Below are 23,061 nucleotides of genomic sequence, written 5' to 3'. Positions count from 1 at the left end.
ATCGGGTCAAAAAGTCACCTTGTTTTATTCCAGACGTCCAACTACCTACATACTAAATTTCATGACTCTAAGCCTAGCGGCTGTTATTTCGAGATTTTATCCCTATCCCGTGGGAATATCGGATAAAAAGTATCCTATGTTTTAATCCAGGTTTATAAACTAACTTTCCACCAAATTTCATCCAAATCCGTCCAGCCGTTTAAGCGTGAAAAAGTAACAAACATACTCACTCACTCACTCACAAACTTTCACATTTATAATATTAGTAGGACATATAGTAAATATAGTAAATATAGTAATATATAGTAATAGTATAGTATGGATAGTATGGAAGTATGGATTGATAGGTACATATGAAATCATAACATAAATGGCCGTGTCACATCGTAATTTAATAATTGATACTGCTCATAGTTACTTATTAATCTTATTATATAAAAATATTCTTTAGGAAAATACAGTCTAGGATACATCTTAGAGCCTGGCCAAGCTAACTCTGCAGAGAATAATATGGTAACACTGCAAATGTAACGCATATTATGTACGTGATTTAACGTTAAAATACAGTGTTGCCAAATAATTCCGTTGCAGACTTAGCTTGGCCAGGCTCTACCTTATTTTTATTACTATGAAAACTGAATAATACACACTAAAAAATCGAGCAAGTACAGAAACATGTCTAATATAATATCCTCAATAAAAAACTATACCGTAACGTATGTTTTGATTTACTTCCCAGTAGTAAAACTTGACAAATAGGCACACGGATGGTACAAAAACCATTAACATTTTATCACAATTTACTAGCATAAAGAAATGCAAGGAAATTACTTATAATAGGTAACATTTAAACAGCCTTTGACCCTGTATTTCATCACGTCTTTCAAGTTCCTGGCATCACATACAATAAATACTTTGTTCAATTCATGAAATAACGTCTTAAACTTTCGTGATTTTCACTCATGGTCAAAATACCACGCACAGGACTTATCACGCTAACACACACGAATAACACGAGTACAAGTGCGGGTAGTTCGAAGGACTCGCGCTGCTAGGCAGACTTGACACCCCAGACTTCAGTCTACTCGTGACCACGGCCACTGTAATGTTGACTTTATTATCCTGAGAGCTCAGGAGTGGAGAGTCCTGCGTCTGTGTTCCCTGATCGCTACAATCTGGCCGTCTTCAAATCTAGCGTGAATGAGAATTTATTAGGCAAGCGCGGTCTATCTTAGCCCACACCACTTACTATCAGGTGTGACTGTGGGCGTGTGTGGTGGAAAAAGGAACTTAACAAGAGAACGATGAAACAAGCAGTTAGTCTATTGAAAGAGAGCGGAAAGTAACTTCTTCTGTTGTCGGAGAGACTGGAGGCCGAGGACAGAAGAAGTAAGTTTTTTGGCGGTCTTGTTGGATTTCTTCTCAGGAGCTTTCCATAGGCTGTCGTTTAGCAAGGACTCCCTGTAACGCAACCAAACGAAAATTATGATTTAAAGCCAATATTAGTCTTTGGGTTTTAGCGATGATTCCTACTAAGAAAATACCTATCATTTTATTTCAGACTGCGTTTTCACCAGATATTTACAAGGATGCGTGGCGAGGAATATGTTTTTCATCACACTTGCTCGTAAACAGTGTCAAATCATGCAGACTACCTTGGTTGCAACCCCCCAAATAAATCCTTTCGACCTTAATGTGCTTGTCATGAAACCCGTGGTCGGTAAATGAGTCATTGCCCGTACTAATTTTCTTGTCATGAAGCCCAAGGTCGGTAAATGAGTGTGATACTGCATGGCGTGCAGGAGCGCGGAATCCAGAATCGCCCTCTGTAGGAGTAAGTGAGAAAAGCAGGATCATTATTTGCTCACCTGTGCTTGTACGTAACTTCGAGGATCTTCTCCGTTTGTTCTTTCATGCTAGGGAGGATTCCGCCAAAGTCTGAAGGTAGCTCGTCTCTGCTCACATGCTTGTACAGAGTATCGGAGTTCGGTAGATGGAAATGGATCTGAAATTACAACGAAATGCACTGAATTTATACTTTCATAAACGGCCGGCAACGGAACTGACTCTCCTTGAGTAGATGATTCTCATGAACGGTGGTGATAATTTACGATCACATGACCCGGTTGCTCGTTTACCTCCCTCTCATAATAAAAATAAGAACTATTTTTACAAGCTTCTATTAAATATTAACCTTATTTGCAAACTATAATTATAATAATACTGAAATAAGAAATATTAAGATAATACAAAATATCCATTGGGGGGCTGAAGCGAAGTCTTTGGTGTGTTAGCTGGGCCGTAGGCTACGGGACAGGGGTTGCGACCCCCGCTCCGGGTCGTACCTGGTTCAGCAGCCATACAGCGGGGACATGCGGCTGGCATTATGGGCACCTTTGAGCCGGGTACGACGCGGAATGGTGGTTTTTAGGTTGTAGTTTAGGTCTTAGTTTGTAGGTTATGTTATAGGTTTAGGTTAATTTTATTTTGTTTAGTTTTATTTTTTGTGGGCTTAATGTAATACTTTATATTTATTGTTTGACAAATTAAATATGTTGAAATATCCATAGGACTAAAACTACAATTAAATAGCGAGCTCCTTTTTAGTTTCACCTGTCCCGTTGTCTGTCTGTCTGTAATCAAATCTCGCATTAAATTCGACCAACTTCCAGTAGTTGGATTGACTTGAAATTTGGTATACATATGTAAATTGCGTGACAATACAATAATCTGGTAGCGACATCCTGGTAGGGTAGTACGGCAAGGAACGTCTCCACAGGACGGAACTCTTCAACCGTTAATGACATCGACTTGAAATTTGACATGCAAATGTAGTTTGAGTGACAATGCAAGTACAGTCAACAAAAAGTACAGCCAATGAGAAAAGCTAGAAGAGAAATTTAAAAATTTTTTTTGCTTCTCGGTTAAAAATCGAGCACCACAGACAACAGCTAAGTATGTGTGATACATAATTCGTTTATCGCTATCCCGCGGGATCTGCGCAATTTTGCCGGATAAAAATTATTTCATGTCACTCCCGAGGTCCCGATAAGGTAAAGGATTCGGCAATCTAAACATGAAGATAGGATACAGAGAGACAGATACTTTCACATAAATTTATGTTATTAGTAAGGATGTTTACAAGTTTGAAACGTCAAATGGTTACCTAATTAATTACCTAACCTTCATTCAAGTTTGGAAACGGATTGTTAGATAATGATGGTGACGCAGCTGTTTTAGAGTCGAATGTACGAATTAAATGTGACCTTTGATATTAATATAGAAGACATAATAACTCTGTTTTTACATTAGGCAGATACTAGATACTTGATTCCGTTCCAACGGAGTCACTCTATGTACACAGTGTAGAGCTGGTAATGGATGTCACAACAGAGTAGTTCTTCTACCAGCGCATCAAACTATTGGTTTCCTGTGACATATACTGAAGAAATAAGATTCACAATTAACATGAAATTTTAGGGAATTTAATTTGCAAGCACACTATATTGTTTTATGAAAACCGTTACATTATTTGTTCAATACTGGTGAAACGCTTGTAGAAACTACTCAACAATTAATGGCCGACTGCTACGAGTAATGAAATAATACCATCTCCATTTTTACCAACGGACATCCAGGGTGGGGGGATGTCTTCTTCATCCTTATGTAGGTATCTATTGGTCCGTACTGAAAGTTGCAAAATATGTTATGCTTACCATATCAGAAATATCGTGTTTCAGAAATTGTTTCATGACTGAAAATATTTTGTCCATATAAGTTGGCGAGTTGTATACATGCATTTGCTTCAATCTTATCGGCATCGCTTCCTGAAATTGTCAAAATAAATTAAATCTTAATAAGAGGATTGTATCCTAACCTACGGTGCTCAGACCTGGTCTTTGACTGAGGCCCAGAAGTCCAAACTCAAGGTTTGCCAGCGGGCTATGGAGCGCAGTATCCTAGGTGTTCGAAGAGCCGATAGAATAAGGAACACTGACCTGCGCTCAAAAACCCGATTTGTTGATGTGGGGACAAAAACCGCCAAACTAAAGAGGGACCGGGCAGGACATGTCTGCCGGATGCATCCGGATCGTTGGGCCAAAATCATCACTGATTGGCTTCCAAGCGGCGGGCTCTGGAGCAGAGGCAGGCCTAAAAGAAGGTGGCGGGACGATTTGGAGCGATTCCAGCCGGACTGGCAACATTTTGCCGAAGCCAGAGACGAGTGGAAGGAGAAAGGGGAGGCCTTTGCCCAGCAGTGGGACACTATATAGGCTATATAAAAAAAAAGAGGATTTATTATAGGAGCGTTGCGATCGCTGGTGTATTTATTAAGATTTTTCTCCTTAATTTAGTTTCCAGGCACTTATTTGTGCCTTGAACTGTTTCAGACACGAATACTACGAATAGTGAGACAGCCGGGAAAATAAACGACACGTTACAAATTTCTTTCTTCTGCCTTTTAGATTCTTCTGGGCCGGTGCCGATGTCAGCAACACTGACAATCACTTAGCTCTTCAACTCATCAGGTTTTACTTGCATAAACTCTTAATTTGTCTCCACCATAACCGCTGCCATAGTAGGAAATAAGACGTCTACCCGGAATAGTATATTTATCGAAACGGTAGACCATACCTAATGAAGCAAAACAGAATGGCTGAGTAATTGAGACGGTTGTTTATGTGACAATGTGTGGCCTGGTAAATTATTATCACCCGCATCATTTCGCTTACGAAAAAAACTCTGACAATAAAGTCCACCAGCCTGGTCATAATTTCAGCGTTTCGACCGCCTCATTTTCACGGTTTTTTTTTGTCAATGGATAAATGGATGACATTTTCGATTATTTTTGGGCGTCCTATACTTCTCCTAGATAACCTGGAAAGTGTAGCAGAGAATCTTCTACCATGTCAACAAAAATGTGCCCACAAAAATCAAATGGAATAAAAGCTCGAACAATTATAATTACCCCTAACAGGTTTGAGTTTACCCCTGCCACCCCTGCTCTCACCTCTTGATATTTGGCCATTTTCCTCGCCACGGAAATGTTCATTTTGGTCAACATCCTCAATGATATATCCTTCGCGTCAATAATGATCACGTCGGCATCCACCAGGCCTTCTTCGTCCAGAATCCAGGCGTCCATGACAAGTAAGAAGAGACGTATAAGTTGAAGATGGTCGAAGTTTCGTAAGCCTGGGTCGTTTATTTGCGACAACCACAAGAGTCTGTTCCCTGATGCCTTGATACGGGCTAGATTTCTGAAAAAAAAAGTAAAGAGATAAATATAGCGTAAATAATAGTTTTGTACTGAAATAAAGATGCCTATAAAATCTCTATTAGCAGTCAAATTTGTGTTATTTTGTGGCATAAATCAGAAAGAGGACTTAGCGTGTCTGAGTTTTATGTAAGTTTGCAAGAGATTTAAACTGAAAATACCAAAGGGTTGGACATGGACGATCAGAGTACCAGTTGATATTTTACTTATTAACATTTCAGTTTTCTTAAGGATTTGGCACACTGGATGCGTCCTGCGGTCTGCGGTCAGGTCAAAGTGAACGCTGCCCGCATTATGTATGGACAACATTGTCGACAGGACGCATCCAGTGTGCCAAATCCTTTATCGTTTGTGCTATGAGATTCACCTTCACGCAAAATTTAAAATTCCTGAGACAACAGAAAGTATCCCTATAAGTAAGGCAATTCGTGTCTAATTTATGACATTTCATATTCATTATTCATACGAGTATGTATATTTTTTAACGACTGTATTTTTGATTGCGTTGTCTTAAAAGTTTAATTTATTTCACTGTTCCAAGTGGTAGCAAACCTGAGTATTTCATATTAATTTTAGCGTGATCTGGATACCTCCTCGCGTTTCGGATAAAAAAGGCTTTGACATTTTCCTGATAAAACAAGTTTAATTATTTAATCATCATCCCAGCCTATATACGTCCCACTGCTGGGTACAGGCCTCCTCTCAGAACAAGAGGGCTTGGGCCATAGTTCCCACGCGGGCCCAGTGCAGATTGGGAACTTACGCGGGCCCAGTGCGGATTGGGAACTTATTACTTAATAATCTAAAGTAAATATGTAACAAAGTAAAGGTCATTGCCAGCCTTGGTTTAAAAGAAATATCTTACATGAATTTACCTCACTAAGCGGCTGTTCTGTATCTTGCTCATGGCAACACGTGTACCCGTCTAATGCTGAGAGGATCCTACCACCATGTGGCTCTCGGGTGCATTTGTGGTGCTGGTAGCGTTACATAGATATCTTAAAGTTAAAAGTAATATGCTTGAGCATAATTGTACATCACTATATCTCTTTATTATCATCCATGAGACTTTGTCGGACATAAGAATTGACATAATTGCGAACCTGGGCTGTCCTACGTTATGTACATAGACATAGGAATCAATATTCGTTCCGACACTACGTAACTACCAGGAAATGCAAGCTATAAAATCGATGGCAACTGTCAGTTTTGATGCTTGCAATCGGGTTGGCAGCGATTTAATTGCTTGCATTTTACTATTATTGTGAGCTCAACGTATATAAGATACCTAATAATGCAGTATCACCGAATTACTTAAGTATCACCGATAAACCAAGGTTTGCCGTACTTTTTTTTGTTTGTTTATATGTAACACCCGGACGCGAAACAAGTGTTTATTTCTGTTGTATAATCACAACCATATACTTATATGTACCTACTCTACTACGTGATAGATTAGACATATGAATACTCTTATCCGGAATCTTTATTTACTGAAATATGTTCAGTTGCTGCTTTACGATCATGACTTCGTGTTTTATGGAAGATAGTTTAATTACGTATGTTTGTCATACTATAGATTTGTAAGCTAGCTTCAAAATGGGAAAATTTTTATCCCGATTCGAAGCTGGCTACAAAATGGGAATACTTTAGTCCTATCTCGTAGCCAGATTTCATGGCTGGTTTCGAAATGAAAAAAAAAATTAATCCCGATTTGAAGCTGGCTTCATAATGAGAATCTTTTAGACCTATCTCGTAGCCAGATTTGGTAACTAGCTTCGAAATGGGAAAAATATTCCCGACTCGAAAGCACGATTTTCATTTCATAGCTAGCTATCAAATCTTGCTACGAGATGGAAAATTGTTCCATTTGGTAACTAGCTACTAATTCCCGTTTTGTAGCTAGTTACCAAATCTGTCTACGAGATGGTTCTAAAGGGTTTTGCATACATATCAAAACTTGAAAGTGAAAACCGTAGCACCGTTGATACACTGCAGTGGACTGCGGTAGCTGTGTGATAACCGCCTAACGCCTGATCGCTCGCAATCGCATTCACCATCTCTTTCTAACCTCTACTAATTGTGTAACAGAGAGAAGTGATGAAAGAGATTATTATTCCGACTGCGTTAGACAATAAGGCTACCTGTGTTCGTTATGTAGGCGTTCCAGATTTAATGATTAAGATAATATTAGCCCAAAAATACTTACACGATTTTAAGAGTGTTTTGTATTTGTTTCGAAAGTGGATCTCGGTCGTTGAAAAGCTCTGGTGATGTCGCTCTCAAACTCGAGAAAGATTCAATAACATTCTGTGCCTTTTCAATGTCGTAGTAAGAACAATGCAGGAATCTCCTTAGAAGTTTGTCATCTGAAAATTAAAGTTGATTTCACAGTAATTGTTTGACGCTAAAGTACGCTTTGTATTGACGCTACGAGGGGTGATTGAAAAGTTCGCAATCTGAGTACAAAAATAAAAGCTCAATTCAATTATCCATCTAGATTCTAAAACCATTAAACCACTTTATAAGAAACTTTCTTCCAGACCTTCAAAACAGGTGTTCACCAGAGCTTGGACCTCGCTGTTGCTCAAAAATTTTATATCACCCATATATTTTTTTTATAATTGGGGAATGGAGAAAGTCCTATGGTGCTAAATCAGGCGAATAGGCTAGATGAAGCAATAATTTAAATCCACATTTGTCTATTTCCGCCATTGATTTTAGTAAGGTGTGAACACGTGCATAGTCCTGGTGAAAGAGAACTTTCTTTGTCAAAATTCCTGGTCTTTTGACCTTCAGAACCTCGCGAAATTGACGTAAAAATTTGCAATAATAGTCAGAGTTTACAGTGGCACCGTTTTGAAGATAGTCAACCACTATTGCTCCCTTCGCACCCCAGATAACTGATGCCATGACTTTTCCAGCCGACAAAATCGCTTTGGATTTTTAGGAGGAAGAGATCCCGCACTAACCCACTGCTTTGATTGTTGCTTATAAATAAAATTACTTTAACAGACAGGCGGAGGTCATCGAGCAAGGTTGATCATCGAATTGTTGGTGATCACGTGTCAATAACGTGAGAGAGATTTTATATACGTGCTAACCCAGATGGCGTATTTTTTTTTTCATAAACAAAGAATTTCACAATAAGATTAGCCTAGGAAGCGAACAAAACCCGGACATTGTTTATTTGTCGCGGCATCATCGGTAGGTACTTTGCAAACTAAACTGCATCTATGTATTATAATGTCAAAAGAAAAGATATCATTACAATCTGATATTTCTATATTACATTTATGAGAATTTTCACAAACTTTGCATTAGGTATTTGTTATCAATTCGCAAGTTCTTTTTCCGTATAATAAATTATAGAATGGCTCTATGACGTCTTGCATCTTATCGTAATCTTAGGAGACTGATACACTTCGACTTCTAGGGGTATCTTTTGTGTATATGACGTGTCATAAAAAACATAACTGTTGAAGCACAGATGGTACTTAGTAGCAGATAAATCGAAACTTGTACGTGTATAGTCAACGACAAAGATATCGATCGATACTGGCAAAGTTACAAAAATGTGTGTACCTTGAGGACCGAGAAAACCCGTAAACTTTATTTTAAAAGTTATCTTTTCGTAAACTGCCAAAATTGATGGGAGCCGTGGTGGTCGAGTGGTTTGACCTATGGCCTCTCAAGCAGAGGATCGTGGGTTCAAACCCCGGCTCGCGCCTCTGAGTTTTTCGAAATTCATGTGCGGAATTACATTTAAAAGTTACCACGAGCTTTACGGTGAAGGAAAACATCGTGAGGAAACCAACCTGCGAAGCAATTCAACGGTGTGTGTGAAGTTCCCAATCCGCACTGGGCCCGCGTGGGAACTACTGCCCAAGCCCTCTCATTCCGAGAGGAGACCTGTGCCCTGCAGTGGGACGTATATAGGCTGGGATGATGATGATGAAACTGCCGAAAACGCTGTTGGCCATGTTATTTTTTTTTTCATTTATTTATTTCATCAAATCTATACCTTAATGTTAAGTGAATAAAGCCGCGTGTACATATTTTTACAACTTTGGCCGTAGCGATCTCTTTGTCGTTGACTGTAAGTACAACCATTAGCATAACTTTTCTTCAATTTTTTTCCAATGATCATTATCATAAGTAGTAGGTACTTATAAGTACCTAAGTTTTAGTGATCGTGAAATAGCATTTCATAGTTTTTTGTTATTCAATATAAATCAGCGCAACTTACCCATATCTTTAGGTATATGAGGTTCTTGAGTCACCCATTCCTTTAATCTCCCCATGAGATCTTCGATACTTTTTTCGTCTGTCATGGTGCTAAAAATTTATTAAGCTCATGAAAACTCAGTATTATAATTTATAAATAATATTATAATAGTCATTTTACGACAACTCCTGTGACATTTAAAGAAGTCGGTAGGTAGGTATTGTTTTTATTGACAAATTTTTACATATCGTCACATCCGAGAATCATGGTATATACGTAATCACGTATTTTTGTTGTTTTTTATCTTGTATTTATAATTTTGTGATATTAATGTTGGTTTGTGAACGGTTGTTAGTTTTGACACTACTTAAAAAAATATTGTTTTAGAAATATCAATAAGTAATGTAAGCCCGTTTCATCTTGACACCTGTACTGCTGGTTAATTCAACTTCTGCCGGACTTTTCTCAGACGCTCAAATACGAGTACGTACGTATATATTTACCTAACTTTAATCCATCACACTAAACGCATAAGGCGTTTATAGTTGTTAGTATTTATTAGTACCTAATCTTCTTCTTCTTCATTCTTTACACTCCTGGGGGGCTACTACGAAATCGGAAAGTTCGTATCGCATCGTACCGTCCCTCTCACTCTCGTATTAAATAATATTAGCGTGAGCAGGACGGCAAGCAAGATACCAAGATCGAATTTTACATTTCGTAGGGCCTACGAAAGGGTTACTTTACTACGAAGTGCAAAATTCGTGTCTTGCCTTCCCGCTGCCGCTTACATTATTTAAAACGAGAGGTACGACACGAACTTCGATTTCCGAATATCTTAGTAGCCCCTCTGACCCAGTCGTGGTCTTCGGTGCGCTTCGATAATTAGACTTCATGAGGCCTTTCTGGGAAAATATTACGGAGAACCGCAGTGCTAGAGCCCAAAATTCGTAGTTCTTTCGTAGTAAGACATCGACGTTATAAGAACTAAAAACTCCCTGTATTGTTCAAAGCATTGTGATAGTGCAAAACGCTTATATGCGTTCGAGACACTGAAATACGTTGATGATAAATGAAGTTAATAACTGCCACCATCACTAATCACTTCTTAATTTCAAACTTCGAAACATTGTCAATCGTTCAATCTTATAATTTGTATGTAAAGGTAACGATAATTACTGTTGCTAATTAACGTTAGGTCTTTTTTGTACTTATTTATAATGAACAGATAAAACGAATCATTATTTCCTGTTTACATACGTAATCATTCACCCGTTTCACATTTAAAACAAACCCTGTACGAAACTTATCAAAGCCGTACTTATAGCACCAAAACGAAACAAACAAAATAATTTACCAATTTGGTCGAACGTTTGCGAGCATTAAGTCTAACTGGACGTTAGGTTTGTTCAAGGCGGCTCAATTAAAAACGGGAGGCGTCTAGCGAATATCGCGACAGATACAGCACTACGTATGAGTGGCGCGTACACGCCATGATTAGTACCAAGTATCGCGTTATCAATACCTTATCAAAGCCGGTCAATTAAGTAGGAAGACATTTATTTTAAAGTATTTCCCTCCACTAGAATCTAATCGTATGCATTTCATGTTCATGTTTTTGTTGTAAAAGTGGCCTGGACACACTTTGAAGCGTACCGTATTATTTAGGTAGGTACTTATTAGTGAATTTTGTTCAGGTATCTTCTTACCTGTTCTCTGTTTTGGAATGGATTGAAGGACAGTGATGAATTTAAAATGGTTTTATAGGTACAATCGAGTGCAAAAATAAGGACTTATGTAACCGTTCAAAAATATGTACCACATATTCTTATTCTCACGTTTTGACGCCGTGGTAACATTATTTTTGAGTGGTTCGAATAGATATTTTTTTTGCACTTGACTGTACCTCTATACCTGCATTAATATCCGCCACAGGCCCTAGAAATAGTCGTATCAAATATCTATCCACACGTGGTGACTGTACCAAGCTTGTAATGTGAACGACCTTTCAAGATTGACAGATAAGCGAATGTATTTGTTTGGTGTATACTGGGTATATTGCAGAAGTTTTCAGTTGAATTCCGTATTGAGAAATTTCAATAACATCACCAGTTCTATCTATCTACAATGCGTCATAGTAGTTCTTCTTTTAGGTGACTAGGTGGTTTCTAGGGTCCCTATAAAGCAAATAAAACATAATACACAATTTAATTTTTTTAATGTTCATCTTAAGTTACTTAGAAAATGGGGCATTTTTGCTATGCAGACAAAATCTCAGAAATTTAAAAAAATATTGGCCAGTTTTAAGGTTGTGCCACACCCAGCCGCGGTACGGTTCACTTGACGATGTCTTAACATTATAATTTATTAATTTAGGCGTCTTTTTGCGGAGATCCATATCAATGAACGTTATACAATACTTTGTTCACCCGTGACCTTAAGGTAAGGTTGGTGAGCAAAGTAATTGTTTATGGTTCTCAACATTATGATATGACATTATGATAATTCATAATCATCAAAAACGTCAAGCAAACGGCACGTCTCGCCTGTCGTTTAGCAAAGGACTTAACTAGGTACCTACCCTAACTAATAATCCACTAGACTATAACCATCGCTCGGAAAATAAGGCAAGGCTAGGATCGGGGTTCGAACTCTATCATCAACCGTAAAAATAAATACAAAAATGGAGAAGTGTGATAGAGAAAATTAGTGGATTATTGATTTTATTGTTCTGATTTACGTAAATAGCATATTCTTGAACACTCTCTCCGGCACTATCAATAGATACTTACCTACAATAATCACATATTTATATTTATGCATTTTGCAACACTATTAAGTATCTACTAACATCACAATAATTACTATAAACTATATTATAAACATATGTATACCTACCGAGAGACTAACAAACATCATGCACGAAACAGATTTAGATTCTTCGTCTATGACTGTAGATTACAAAAGATGGCTATTGAGGCCTACAAAAACAGCTACTCTTATATAATTATATATAATACATACTTCATATAATTTATTGACTTGAGTTTGGAAAGCCGAATCGAATCGCAAAGAGGGTGAAGACCAAAAAGTTGCACACCGTTAAAGTTGCGTTAGCACGTAGTTTTAGCATGTAGTTTTGTATCCATACAAATGTATGATTAATTTTCGTGTCACAGTGGAAAAAGTTAATGGAAATTAAAACTACGTGCTAACGCAGCTTTAACGGTGTGCAACTTTTTGGTCTTCACCCAAGACCAAGCCCCTGTACCACAAAAGTTACAAGTGCTACAATTCTACAAAATTGTAACATTTTACTAAGAGAAACTACAATTTTATAGAATTGTTAGAACTTGTAACTTTTGTGGTACAGGGGGCAAGATTGGGAGAGATCCATATACATATTTTAGTGCATTGAGATTATGCGTATTCGTATCGAGTTATGGGTATCTCTTCGCGCCAAAACTAAATATCATTACAACAGCATTACGAGATAGAGAACCTACGATGTATACGGTAAAATTATACAAATATCGGCCCACCCTTAAATTACAACTTTGTCTCATTCGGTAGTAGGTAATGTAATAACTAAAAAATACAGGATAGAGATTGAGAAGACCCATTGGGCATCATATACGCGTGTTGATGACAACATAAATTATTATTATTATTATATTTATTATACATACGCGTGTTGATGACGACATAAATTATTATTAAAAATAAATGACGTTTTGTTTCACAGAACAAAAGAGCAACAGTATCTTTAAACTTTCTTTTTTATGTTTGGCTAACAAAAAAAAAACTTTATAACAAAAACACACGCGCGTGCGCGAATGCGTATGCACACACACACACCTGTTAAAAAAAAAATCGTGCAGCCAGCGGTTACCTACTCTTACAGTTTTAGTTGTATTTATTGCACAATACAATAACTCTTTATGAAATTATTAGGTTTCAGGACAAACAGGTATCCCATAAAGATATTTCTTCCTTCATTGCTTCCTTCATAGAGAGATTCCTTTGAACGATCTAGTACACCAGAAACGAGAGTTCAACTTATATCTTTTTTAAACTTTTACATTAATGAAAGCAAATCATTACGAGACGATTCGGCTCTAATCGGTTTTATTACACGAACTCTGGGTTAGAACGTTCGGTGTAGAGACAATATTTTATTAAGGCTTTGAGCTATGTTTTAGTTTTGAACGAACTTTTCAAGCGCTGGAACTCAAAAATATATATCAAAAAATTCTTCCCTGTAATTATAGGCAAAAAATACTCAAACTTCGCGCCTACATAATAACTTTTGCAGCGCTATCCTACTTAAATGCGTGTACATTTTTAGAAATACAATACTTATTAACTTACTCGTAGAATCGCCTCAACCCTCGACGTCACGCAATTATTTATCAAATTGTACAGTCGCCATCAGATATTTCGGAGCGGCCTAGGTGGTCAAAAATATCGGCACATGTACTTTATTATTAAAGTAATAAAGTTCATGTTTCTTTTGACGCAAAATATCTGAAAATGATTAGGCATATTTTATAAGGAAATATTTAGTTCTTTCATCTATTTTACTCTATGCTATGGAAACCTACAAGGAATGGTAAGATCATAAAAATACCTAAACTACCCTGCTTAGTTATAAATACTTCTAAAAGTTTATCGACCAAAACTGGTACCATGTACCCATAAAACTAAACACCTACGTTTAACCTACATATAATACTGCAGCCAAAGATTTTTCAGTACCTAATGGATCGCTGAAAATGGAACCGAGTAAAATAGTCGACGAAACGCATATCTTTACGAAGGGTTCTGAGGGAGGCATAATTTTTAGGACTTTAGAACTTCTTTTTTCATTTTAATCAAAATATTCCTAGGGTAGGATAGATTTTTGCCATTTTGGCTACGGAATTCAAAAAGTTCAAGAAACATTCTATGAAATCGATATACATATATGATAATCCTACGAAATGTGATATTTTCTAAGTTCCATCATTAACAGTCGGTAAGAATATCTTTAGCTGTTTTTAAAACCATTGTGAAAGCAGTGAAATTCTCCATTTCATTCACTTATAAAATTATATTGTTATTAAGTAAGTCTTTTAATCTATGGCAAGAGAGCGGAAGGACATCTCGTCAGTACTTTGAGTGACTACAGCTGAAGCATTTTTTGATTTCTTCTTAGATTTTTTCTCAGGAGCCGTCCACAAATTGTCGTTCAACAAAGTTTCCCTGCAACACAGAACAAGATCAATTGTTAATATCAACACGAGAGCGGCCGAGGGGGACAAGATTAATCAATTTCATAGTAAAATGTTACTATTGTATGTCGAGTTCCTGCTGGCAGGCTGTGAACAGTGACGACTGCTATGAACGACTACAGGCGACGCGACGTGGCCAACGATTTCAGTGCCCTTAGTGTAAGTTTTCGGTTACAAAATACGTCTCGATCGCGTTCGCGTTAAAATCTCAATTTGTATACAAACACGATCATCGCAAACGCTAGAGGCGCTGTTCGTGTTTGCATACAAATTGAGATTTTAACGCGAACGCGATCGAGACGTATTTTGTAACCGAATACTTACACTAAGGGCACAGTATTCATTATATATATTTCAGAGGCGCTCTCCATAAAATTACTGTTAACATACCCTCGTGAGTCCTCGCGTACTTTATAAAGAACCAATTAACACTAAGAAGGACGACCGAATGTACTTTATAAAGTACAAATTGTTTATTGAATATATTTTTCATTAATGTTGAAATAATATCCAAATCACCAAAACTAGTGACACACTTCTAGGGCTATACTTCTAGGGGGTTAAAAAAAACTAGGACTCAGAACGCAACGTATTTACCTACTTACGAGTATATAATACATTAATTAAGATCCATCAATAACTTACCTATGTTTATACAAAACTTTGAGAACCCTCTCCATGTGTTCACTCATGCTAGGAAGGTTTCCACCGAAGTCGGAGGGCAGGTCATCCTTACTTATATACTTGTACAGGGTGTCGGAGTTTGGTAAATGGAAATGGATCTGAAATAATAAGAGATAAGCCGGTTTATTTCGTATCATCTGTGTGCTATTTTAGTAAAGAGCTTACAAACTGTTTGTCTGTTTGCACGTAGCGATAATCACTGGAACTGCTGAACCGATTTTAAAAGTTCTTTCATTGATCGAAATCCTTGCGAAATCTATCTAACTTGCCAACCTATGTTATACCCAGATGTCATAATGTTTATTTATTTATTCCTCTTAATGGCGGCCATAAGGCTTGGGCCAATGTCAGTTAAATTAAAGATAAATAATATTCTTCTTATGCATGTTGTACGGTGATTGTAGTTTTTGCAACTTGATAGCAAAATTCCAGAAACCACGCCGAGACCACTTGCGCATTAAAAAATGTCAGACACGAGAGCAATATAGAATTTTGTGATCACTGTTCACTGTTAAGGTTAATCGTCGCATAATACACTATCAAAATTATACTTCAACTAGCCAAAGAAGCAGAAATACAAAATTAGATATCGTCTACATCCGCCATGTTCGAATGCTACAAATCGAATCGTCGTCATAATGTTTTTGGCCAGAGAGTATTGACATCAAATTGACGTCCACTCTGCCTTGCATCTATAATATAAAAGTGAACCGCCAGAACGGGACAAAAAACAAGACAGAACAGGATGGCGCTCTACAACACCATTTTGACACGTTTCTCCCAAACAACGCATTATTTCTCTGGAATTTTAAAGCAATTCGATTCTTTGACCTTGGGAATCGCGAAAAACTTGAGAAAATATGATATTGGGTTTTGTATATTAAGTAAAATAAAATCACAAGTTCGAATTTCGATCCAAAAACGAGCGATCTATTATCTATGCCAGTGTTGCCAAAGAGGGAAAAGATATCTATTCATTGTCCTGCATTACAGTCTGTAAAGCTCTTTGCCCATTCATTGCTGCGCGCCAGATTACACTGGGTTTAGAGTCATGAAATTTGGTATGTAGATAGCTGGATGTCTGAAATAACACATAGGCTACTTTTATTCCAATATTCCCACGGGATAGTTGTTCTCAACACTACACCCGAATGAAGATTACGATATAAATTTTGGGATTTCCCACAGGAACTTTATAAAATCCCGGAATTTCAGTTGTAACTATTTAATAGTTTACGCGTGCGAAGCCACGGGTAAACTCTAGTACTTAATAAATTTCCATTTGAAACTGTGCAAGAAATTGTAAATAGCAAACACAACAAGATTAAGCGTATCTTTATGCGATGGTTAAACCTATCTCCTTAAATAAAAATTGTACTCGTATTAACTACCTACTCAGAGTAAAATATTAAAATTATAATTATTATATCTATTCATTCTAAATAATCAAGTAATATTATAAACATTGACTGCAACAATCCTATTAATTAAGGATTTAGTAGTTAATTAATGAAATGTACGTGTATTTTTTATTGAAATAATCAGCTTTTAATCTGTTTTAACATGGATATAGTTCTCGCGGGAGGCAGACAAAATTGCGGACAACAGCTAGTAAAAATAAATAGTTAGCTTATAAAAACTATTGGACACATATTTTTTCTTTTGTCAACTAAATAAAAAAAACCTGCCAAGTGCGAGTGGGACTCGCGCACGAAGGGTTCCGTACCATTATCTATACAACATTAGACATTAGAAAAAACACGTTTGTTGTATGGGAGCCCCCCTTTAATATTTATTTTATTTTAATTTATTTTAAGTGACTAATATCGAGCAAAAACTGCAAAAAATCACGTTTGTTGCATTTTATTCTGTTTTTAGTATTTGTTTTTATTTATAGATTAGGTAGGTACGTCTATTAGGTATCTACATCAAATGACAGATCTTTCGATCGCATTGGTATGACTTTTTAAAACGTTTATACTTGTTGAACTATTATTTGAATCCATTTAGGTATTGGATATATTTCTACATCTTTTTTAATACTTTCTACCTATACAAGGTGTTTTAAAATAAAAGCAGAATACACAAGCAAATTTTGAGTTAACGTATGAACAACCAGTAAGAGTTTTTTTAACCAACTTAAAAAAGGAGGAGACTCCGTCATTTATGAACCGATTTGAATTTTTTTTGCGTTCGTCTGGGAATGTGTTCAATTAGGTCCCAAAGCACCAAATCAGGACCTGATGATTGAATTATAAGGAAATCGAGGGAACTCAACAAATATTGTAGGAGCATCTATGGTAATTTCGATATATTTAGGAGTAACTCGTGCATTTGCTCTTGAAAATCATCATTTGGTGAAGTGGAACTGATGATGAAGACCAAATTTAACCAATGGAGCGACTTCTCAATAACAAGTACTTCACTTCACGGGTTGAATTTCAATTACTTTAACGCAGTTGCTAAGCAATTAAAGCTCATGTGAAATGGAAAGGGTGATGAAGCACCAGGACTCATCAATAATGAACGTCTCTGCATCGGAAAAAGCAATTTTTCGTAAAAAGCAGTTGACATTAAACTATTGTACCTATCTTAGATCTTTTACAGTAAAAAGCGTGAAAAAAAAATTATAACAAAAACCGAGCATGAAAATAATTTTCTACCAGTCTGAAGTCGGTGCCTAAGCACGAGCCAGCAGGAGTGATTGAAGCCCAATATACTACTTAGTATAGTTGTAGGTGAGGTAGACGATTATAGGTCCGCTGAGGCACCGACTTCAGACTGGTAGAAAATTATTTTCATGTTTTTTTGCAGTCGGTTCTATTTTTGTTATAACATTTTTTTAATGATTTTTTGATTCAAAATTTAGATAAGCCTTCGATGCGGTAAACTTACAATACATCGTCCAATGTACATACGGAAACATTAGTCCGCATTACCTAATTAAAAACCTAAAAATAATCTACATTGGTGTATGGTGGGTGGGTTGTTCAATTTTGCCTAACTATCCGCTAAAATATTCTGGATTATGCTGTGATCCAGTGTATACTATAACACTATTTATAGGTATTACAATCTTTAATCTATATTATGTACAAGGAAGGAAAAAATGGATGCGGAAAGCTAATGACGGCACAACGTTGGAGGAAATTGAAAGAGAACAGTTGGTAAGAGAGAAGTGAAAAAAATGAAAATGTATGTTTAGGTACTAGGTAGGTATAAAATGCTTACCATTTCAGCCATGTCCTTGTGCAAAAATTGTTTCATTACCGAGAATATTTTGTCGATAAAACCTGGCGCGTTGTATATGTGGATTTGCTTCAATCGTATCGGCATTGCTTCCTGTAATGTTTACATAAATATTTTTTTACTCATATATTTTTCCGCCGAAATCGTAATTTTTTTAAATAGTCATCCTTTAAACCTGTAGGTTAGGTTAGGTTTGTTTTATAACAATTCCTGAACAATTAATGGATTCAGAGAACACAGAACAGGAAAGGATACCAAAAATCTCTCACCTCCTGATATTTTCCTAGTTTCCGCGCCACCGATATATTCAACTTCGTCAATATCCTCAGCGTGATGTCCTTTGTATCCAATACGACAATATCACAGTCTGCCAGGTGATCTGCTTCTAATAACCAGGCGTCCGAGGTAAGGAAGAATAATCGTGCGTCCTGTAGGTAGTCAAATTTCTCCAGCCCTGGGTCATTGAGTTGCCACAGCCACAGGTCCCTGTTGCCAGATGCCTTGACGTGGCCTATGTTTCTGAAAGAAAGCAATGGTTGTTATTAGTATCTATTATAGACTAATTATGCGTAATATACCAAGTGTTTTTTTTTAAATACTTTTTTATTTTGATTTTTTGTTTATTAAATGATTAAATATACTTATACTCTGTTTCTACGGCAGGCGAAAATCCTTCCTACTATGGCCAACCCACAAACAACCTTTCGCATGTATCTCTCAACGTCATTCTAAAACATGACACAACACGTTTTATTGTCTTGAGCATGTCTTGAGTGACCACTAACAGGCCGTACTTTGAAAGTTTGCACGAAGAGCAAATGATAAAAAAGTGCATCGGACAAAATATATACTTCTTTAATGTTGGTTTTTTCCCCTGCCGTAGAAACAAAGTATAGTAGTACCTATAGTGTTGTTAAGTAAAAATGCGTCAAGCCATTAGAGGGAAAAAAAATAGAAAATTTGAAAACCTTCGACATTGTCATTTCAAGGTTCAATAACAGCTAACAACCTGCGTATATAGGAAACTCGATTTCACATAAAAAAATACATCGAAATCGGTCCATCTATTTTGCATCGGGGGTTAAATATAAGTAAGTATAGCCTACAACATGACTATCGTTTACTGTTTATCCTTAATCAGTGCCAGATTCAACGGTGCATGAAATTATACACTGCAAGTCTGCAAGATGCAGGAAGTGAGTCGGTGACCTTGCAGATGTTGGGAAATAATGCGATTTAAGTATTAAATCGTTAATAAAAACAAGGTGTTTCTAAGCGTGTTAACTTAATTTTTGGTGCCCTTTTTTACCATACCATACCTGTGTTCCACATTTAATTCTTCTTTTAATTTTATATTGGTTATTGTTGTTGTAGGTAAGTTTTAATTGAATATTTTTTTTTATGCAGGCCGCGACCCAATCTGGTAATAGCACATTAACAAATAACCACCCATGCCACTTATGTTCAAAATCTTTTCAAACCAGTAGAGGCTTAAACATTCACAAGGCCAAATCTCATCGCACCTGCCTCAGTCAAGACGCCTCCCCTCTATACTTAAGTAATTCACTGCCCTTACATTCTACCCATCCGATTCAAATCCATCTTAGCCTTTTAAAAAACAACGTTCAGGTGGTAAAACGAATTCCCCGCGGGGCCAGAATCTCCGTCGCAACTCACCTCGCCGACCTTATACAAAAATGCTATGAATCAAACTCGCCAAAAGACTGGCATAATCTCTTCTTTTTTCCTTTCGTTATCCTTCACGCTAAAAACGATGATCAGAACCTATCTTTAACGCAAAAAATTAGAATAACTGCTCACTCAGTTCATCCCTCCGATTACACATGCTCGGCAGACATCAACCCACAATCGCATCAAATCCATTGAAAACAAAATTGGTGACGGAGATCTAAAAGGCGCCGCCCGCCTTCTTTTTTCTAGTGACGTGCTATCGCCAGATAACCCTGACACCCTTTCGGCCCTACAAACCAAGCACCCACCCGGCCCAGCAACTCCCTACTTTTTGGACCCACCTACAGCAACCCAGTCGTGCCTACAGACCAAAAACACCGATGTTGTAAGCGCTATTCATTCATTTAAAACAGGCTCTGCAGCGGGGTTAGATGGCCTTACTCCTCAACATTTAAAAGACCTGACGTCCCCATCCGTGGGAGACGCAGGTGAACGACTCATTTCCTGTATCACCAACTTAATAAATTTCATGTACTTGGGCAACATCCACCAGATATCATACCCGTGTTATATGGCGCAAATCTAATCGCATTAACGAAGAAAACGGAGGAGTAAGGCCTATCGCTGTGGGCGCAACACTTCGTCGACTGGCCTCTAAAATTGCAGTTCGATACGTCTTACCAAAATACAAAAAACTGTTTGAACCGGTTCAGTTAGGATTCGGAGTCCAAGGAGGCTGCGAGGCCGCTGTACATGCCCTTCGGACCTACTACCTTAGTGACGGTCAGTGTGAAGTGTTGCTCAAAATTGATGTAAAAACGCCTTCAATTCGGTAAATAGGGACGCCTTGCTCTCCGAAATTAAATCGAACATTCCCGAAATTTACAATTATCTCCTTCACTGCTATGCAGATCCAACGAAGTTGATGTACCGTTCAAACGAGTTGTCATCCGAAGTCGGCTGTCAGCAAGGTGATCCCCTGGGGCCTGCAATTTTCAGCTTGGCAATAAATCCAATAATTCAAATTTGACATCAAAATTAATGTATGGTATTTGGATGACGGGACCTTAGGAGGTAATGCAGACTCTGTACTATCCGACCTTTCTTTAATAATTGACAAATTCAAATCTATTGGTCTTGAACTTAATTTCAACAAATGTGAACTATATATTCCAAATTCCAACACAAATGTCGACAACCTGAAACTAAAATTCAACCAACTTGCACCAAACATTAAAATACTTGATAAGAATACGCTTTGCCTCCTAGGATCCCCCATTTTTGAAGACAGCTTTGCCGGATATATTCAAAATTGCAAATCTAAATTCGAAAATCTTTCTCATCGCCTTCTTGAAATTAGCCCACATTACGCATTGTCTGTCATTAAATTTTGCCTTTTCGTTCCTAAATTAACTTACGTGCTACGCTGCTCCCCTCTCTGGAAATATCAAAATGGATAATCTGATCAAAACTAATTTGGAAGCTATCCTTAATTGTCAACTTAGCGAGCAGTCGTGGACCCAAGGATCCCTCCCCATTCGGTACGGTGGTTTAGGGATCCGCAAAATTTCGGATGTCGCGTTACAGCCTTTTTGTCGTCAGTCCATAGCTCGATCAGTCTCATAGGCAAAATCCTACGCACAAACTATGAGATCTCGGACTTGGAAGACGCCAAAAACGCTTGGTCAATTGCTTGCCCCAGTCAAATTTTCCGGAAAATCCAAAATCGCAACGGAGCTGGGACGACACTATATCTAAATTATCCAAGAATCACTACTCCGCGAATCCTGCACTGCTGGACGAGCCAGATTATTAGCTGCAGGCACAAGAGAAGCTGGTTATTGGCTCCACGCGCTCCCCTCCCGAAACATGGGCACCTTCCTAGAACCAATACCCTGCGACTGTCGGTATGCCTACGCCTCGGGGTCCCGGTCTGCGCCCCACATCGGTGTCCTGCGGAAACGACGTGGACCGGCTTGGCATCAAGGTCTTTCCTGCCAGAGAAGTGCGGGTCGTTTCTCAAGACATGTGCCCTTAATGATATTATCCGTCGGTCTCTTGCTACGGTCAATGTGCCGGCTATTTAGAGCCAACAGGCATATCTAGAAATGACGGCAAGAGACCGGACGGAATGTCGCTGATTCCGTGGAGTATGGGACGTGTGCTAGTATGGGATGCAACTTGTGTTGACACACTGGCCGTCTCATCTCCACCGAACATCAATAAGGGCAGCAGCAGCAGCAGAAATGGCGGAAACTGCCAAAGCAGGAAAATACAGTGGTCTCGGTGCCGAATATGATTTTGTACCTTTCGGCGTCGAGACCTTGGTCTGGGGCCTGCGCTCTGATCTCTTCAAAGATCTTATCAAAGAGACTCAGAGATACCACAGGAGACCGAAGAGCTGGCAGTTTCTCGCTCACGCATCAGTCTTGCGATCCAGCGGGGAAATGCTGCCAGCATCTTTGGTACCATGCCGCAGGGTCCATTTTTAGATTTATTATAGTTTAGTTTATTTAATTTATTGTACCTAATATACCTTTTTTATAGTTGAACCTGTATTGTTCTGGAATTAAATAAAACAAGGTTACCTTAAATAATGAGGTTTGGTTATTGGATATTAACTACTTGTTTTTATTTAAAAAAATGGCGCATGCCAA

At 37.8% G+C, this 23,061-nt stretch overlaps 2 protein-coding genes across 5 annotated transcripts in view; both read right to left on the bottom strand.

The window, feature by feature from the left end:
- Positions 1-373: 373 nt before the first annotated feature.
- Positions 374-11,021, bottom strand: LOC141439627 (clavesin-1-like). Of its 2 annotated transcripts, XM_074103940.1 has the most exons (7): positions 10,864-11,021; positions 9,528-9,616; positions 7,488-7,647; positions 5,012-5,261; positions 3,717-3,827; positions 1,869-2,005; positions 374-1,461 (listed from the first exon to the last, which is right to left on the bottom strand). In XM_074103940.1, exons 1-7 carry the CDS (start codon positions 10,887-10,889, stop codon positions 1,323-1,325), a joined length of 912 nt encoding a protein of 303 aa, XP_073960041.1. In that variant the 5' UTR covers positions 10,890-11,021; the 3' UTR covers positions 374-1,322. The 2 variants fall into 2 exon arrangements, with proteins under 2 accessions (XP_073960041.1, XP_073960042.1); XM_074103941.1 differs by lacking the exons at positions 7,488-7,647; positions 9,528-9,616; positions 10,864-11,021 and adding an exon at positions 6,154-7,414.
- A 686-nt stretch (positions 11,022-11,707) lies between these two features.
- The window catches only part of LOC141439626 (alpha-tocopherol transfer protein-like), a 26,713-nt gene continuing 15,359 nt past the window's right edge, over positions 11,708-23,061 (bottom strand). For all 3 annotated transcript variants that reach the window (XM_074103939.1, XM_074103938.1, XM_074103937.1), the window contains exons 4-7: positions 18,982-19,231; positions 18,695-18,805; positions 15,425-15,561; positions 11,708-14,750 (exon numbers count right to left, since the gene is read on the bottom strand). In XM_074103939.1, the coding sequence (XP_073960040.1) occupies positions 14,621-14,750; positions 15,425-15,561; positions 18,695-18,805; positions 18,982-19,231 (628 nt within the window). In that variant the 3' untranslated portion in view covers positions 11,708-14,620. The remainder of the gene's footprint in view (positions 14,751-15,424; positions 15,562-18,694; positions 18,806-18,981; positions 19,232-23,061) is intronic.

Source organism: Choristoneura fumiferana, chromosome 21 (assembly GCF_025370935.1).
Source record: "Choristoneura fumiferana chromosome 21, NRCan_CFum_1, whole genome shotgun sequence".
NCBI lineage: Eukaryota > Metazoa > Arthropoda > Insecta > Lepidoptera > Tortricidae > Choristoneura > Choristoneura fumiferana.
The sequence above is the reverse complement of the archived record's forward strand: the minus strand, read 5'-3'. Positions and strand labels throughout refer to the sequence as shown.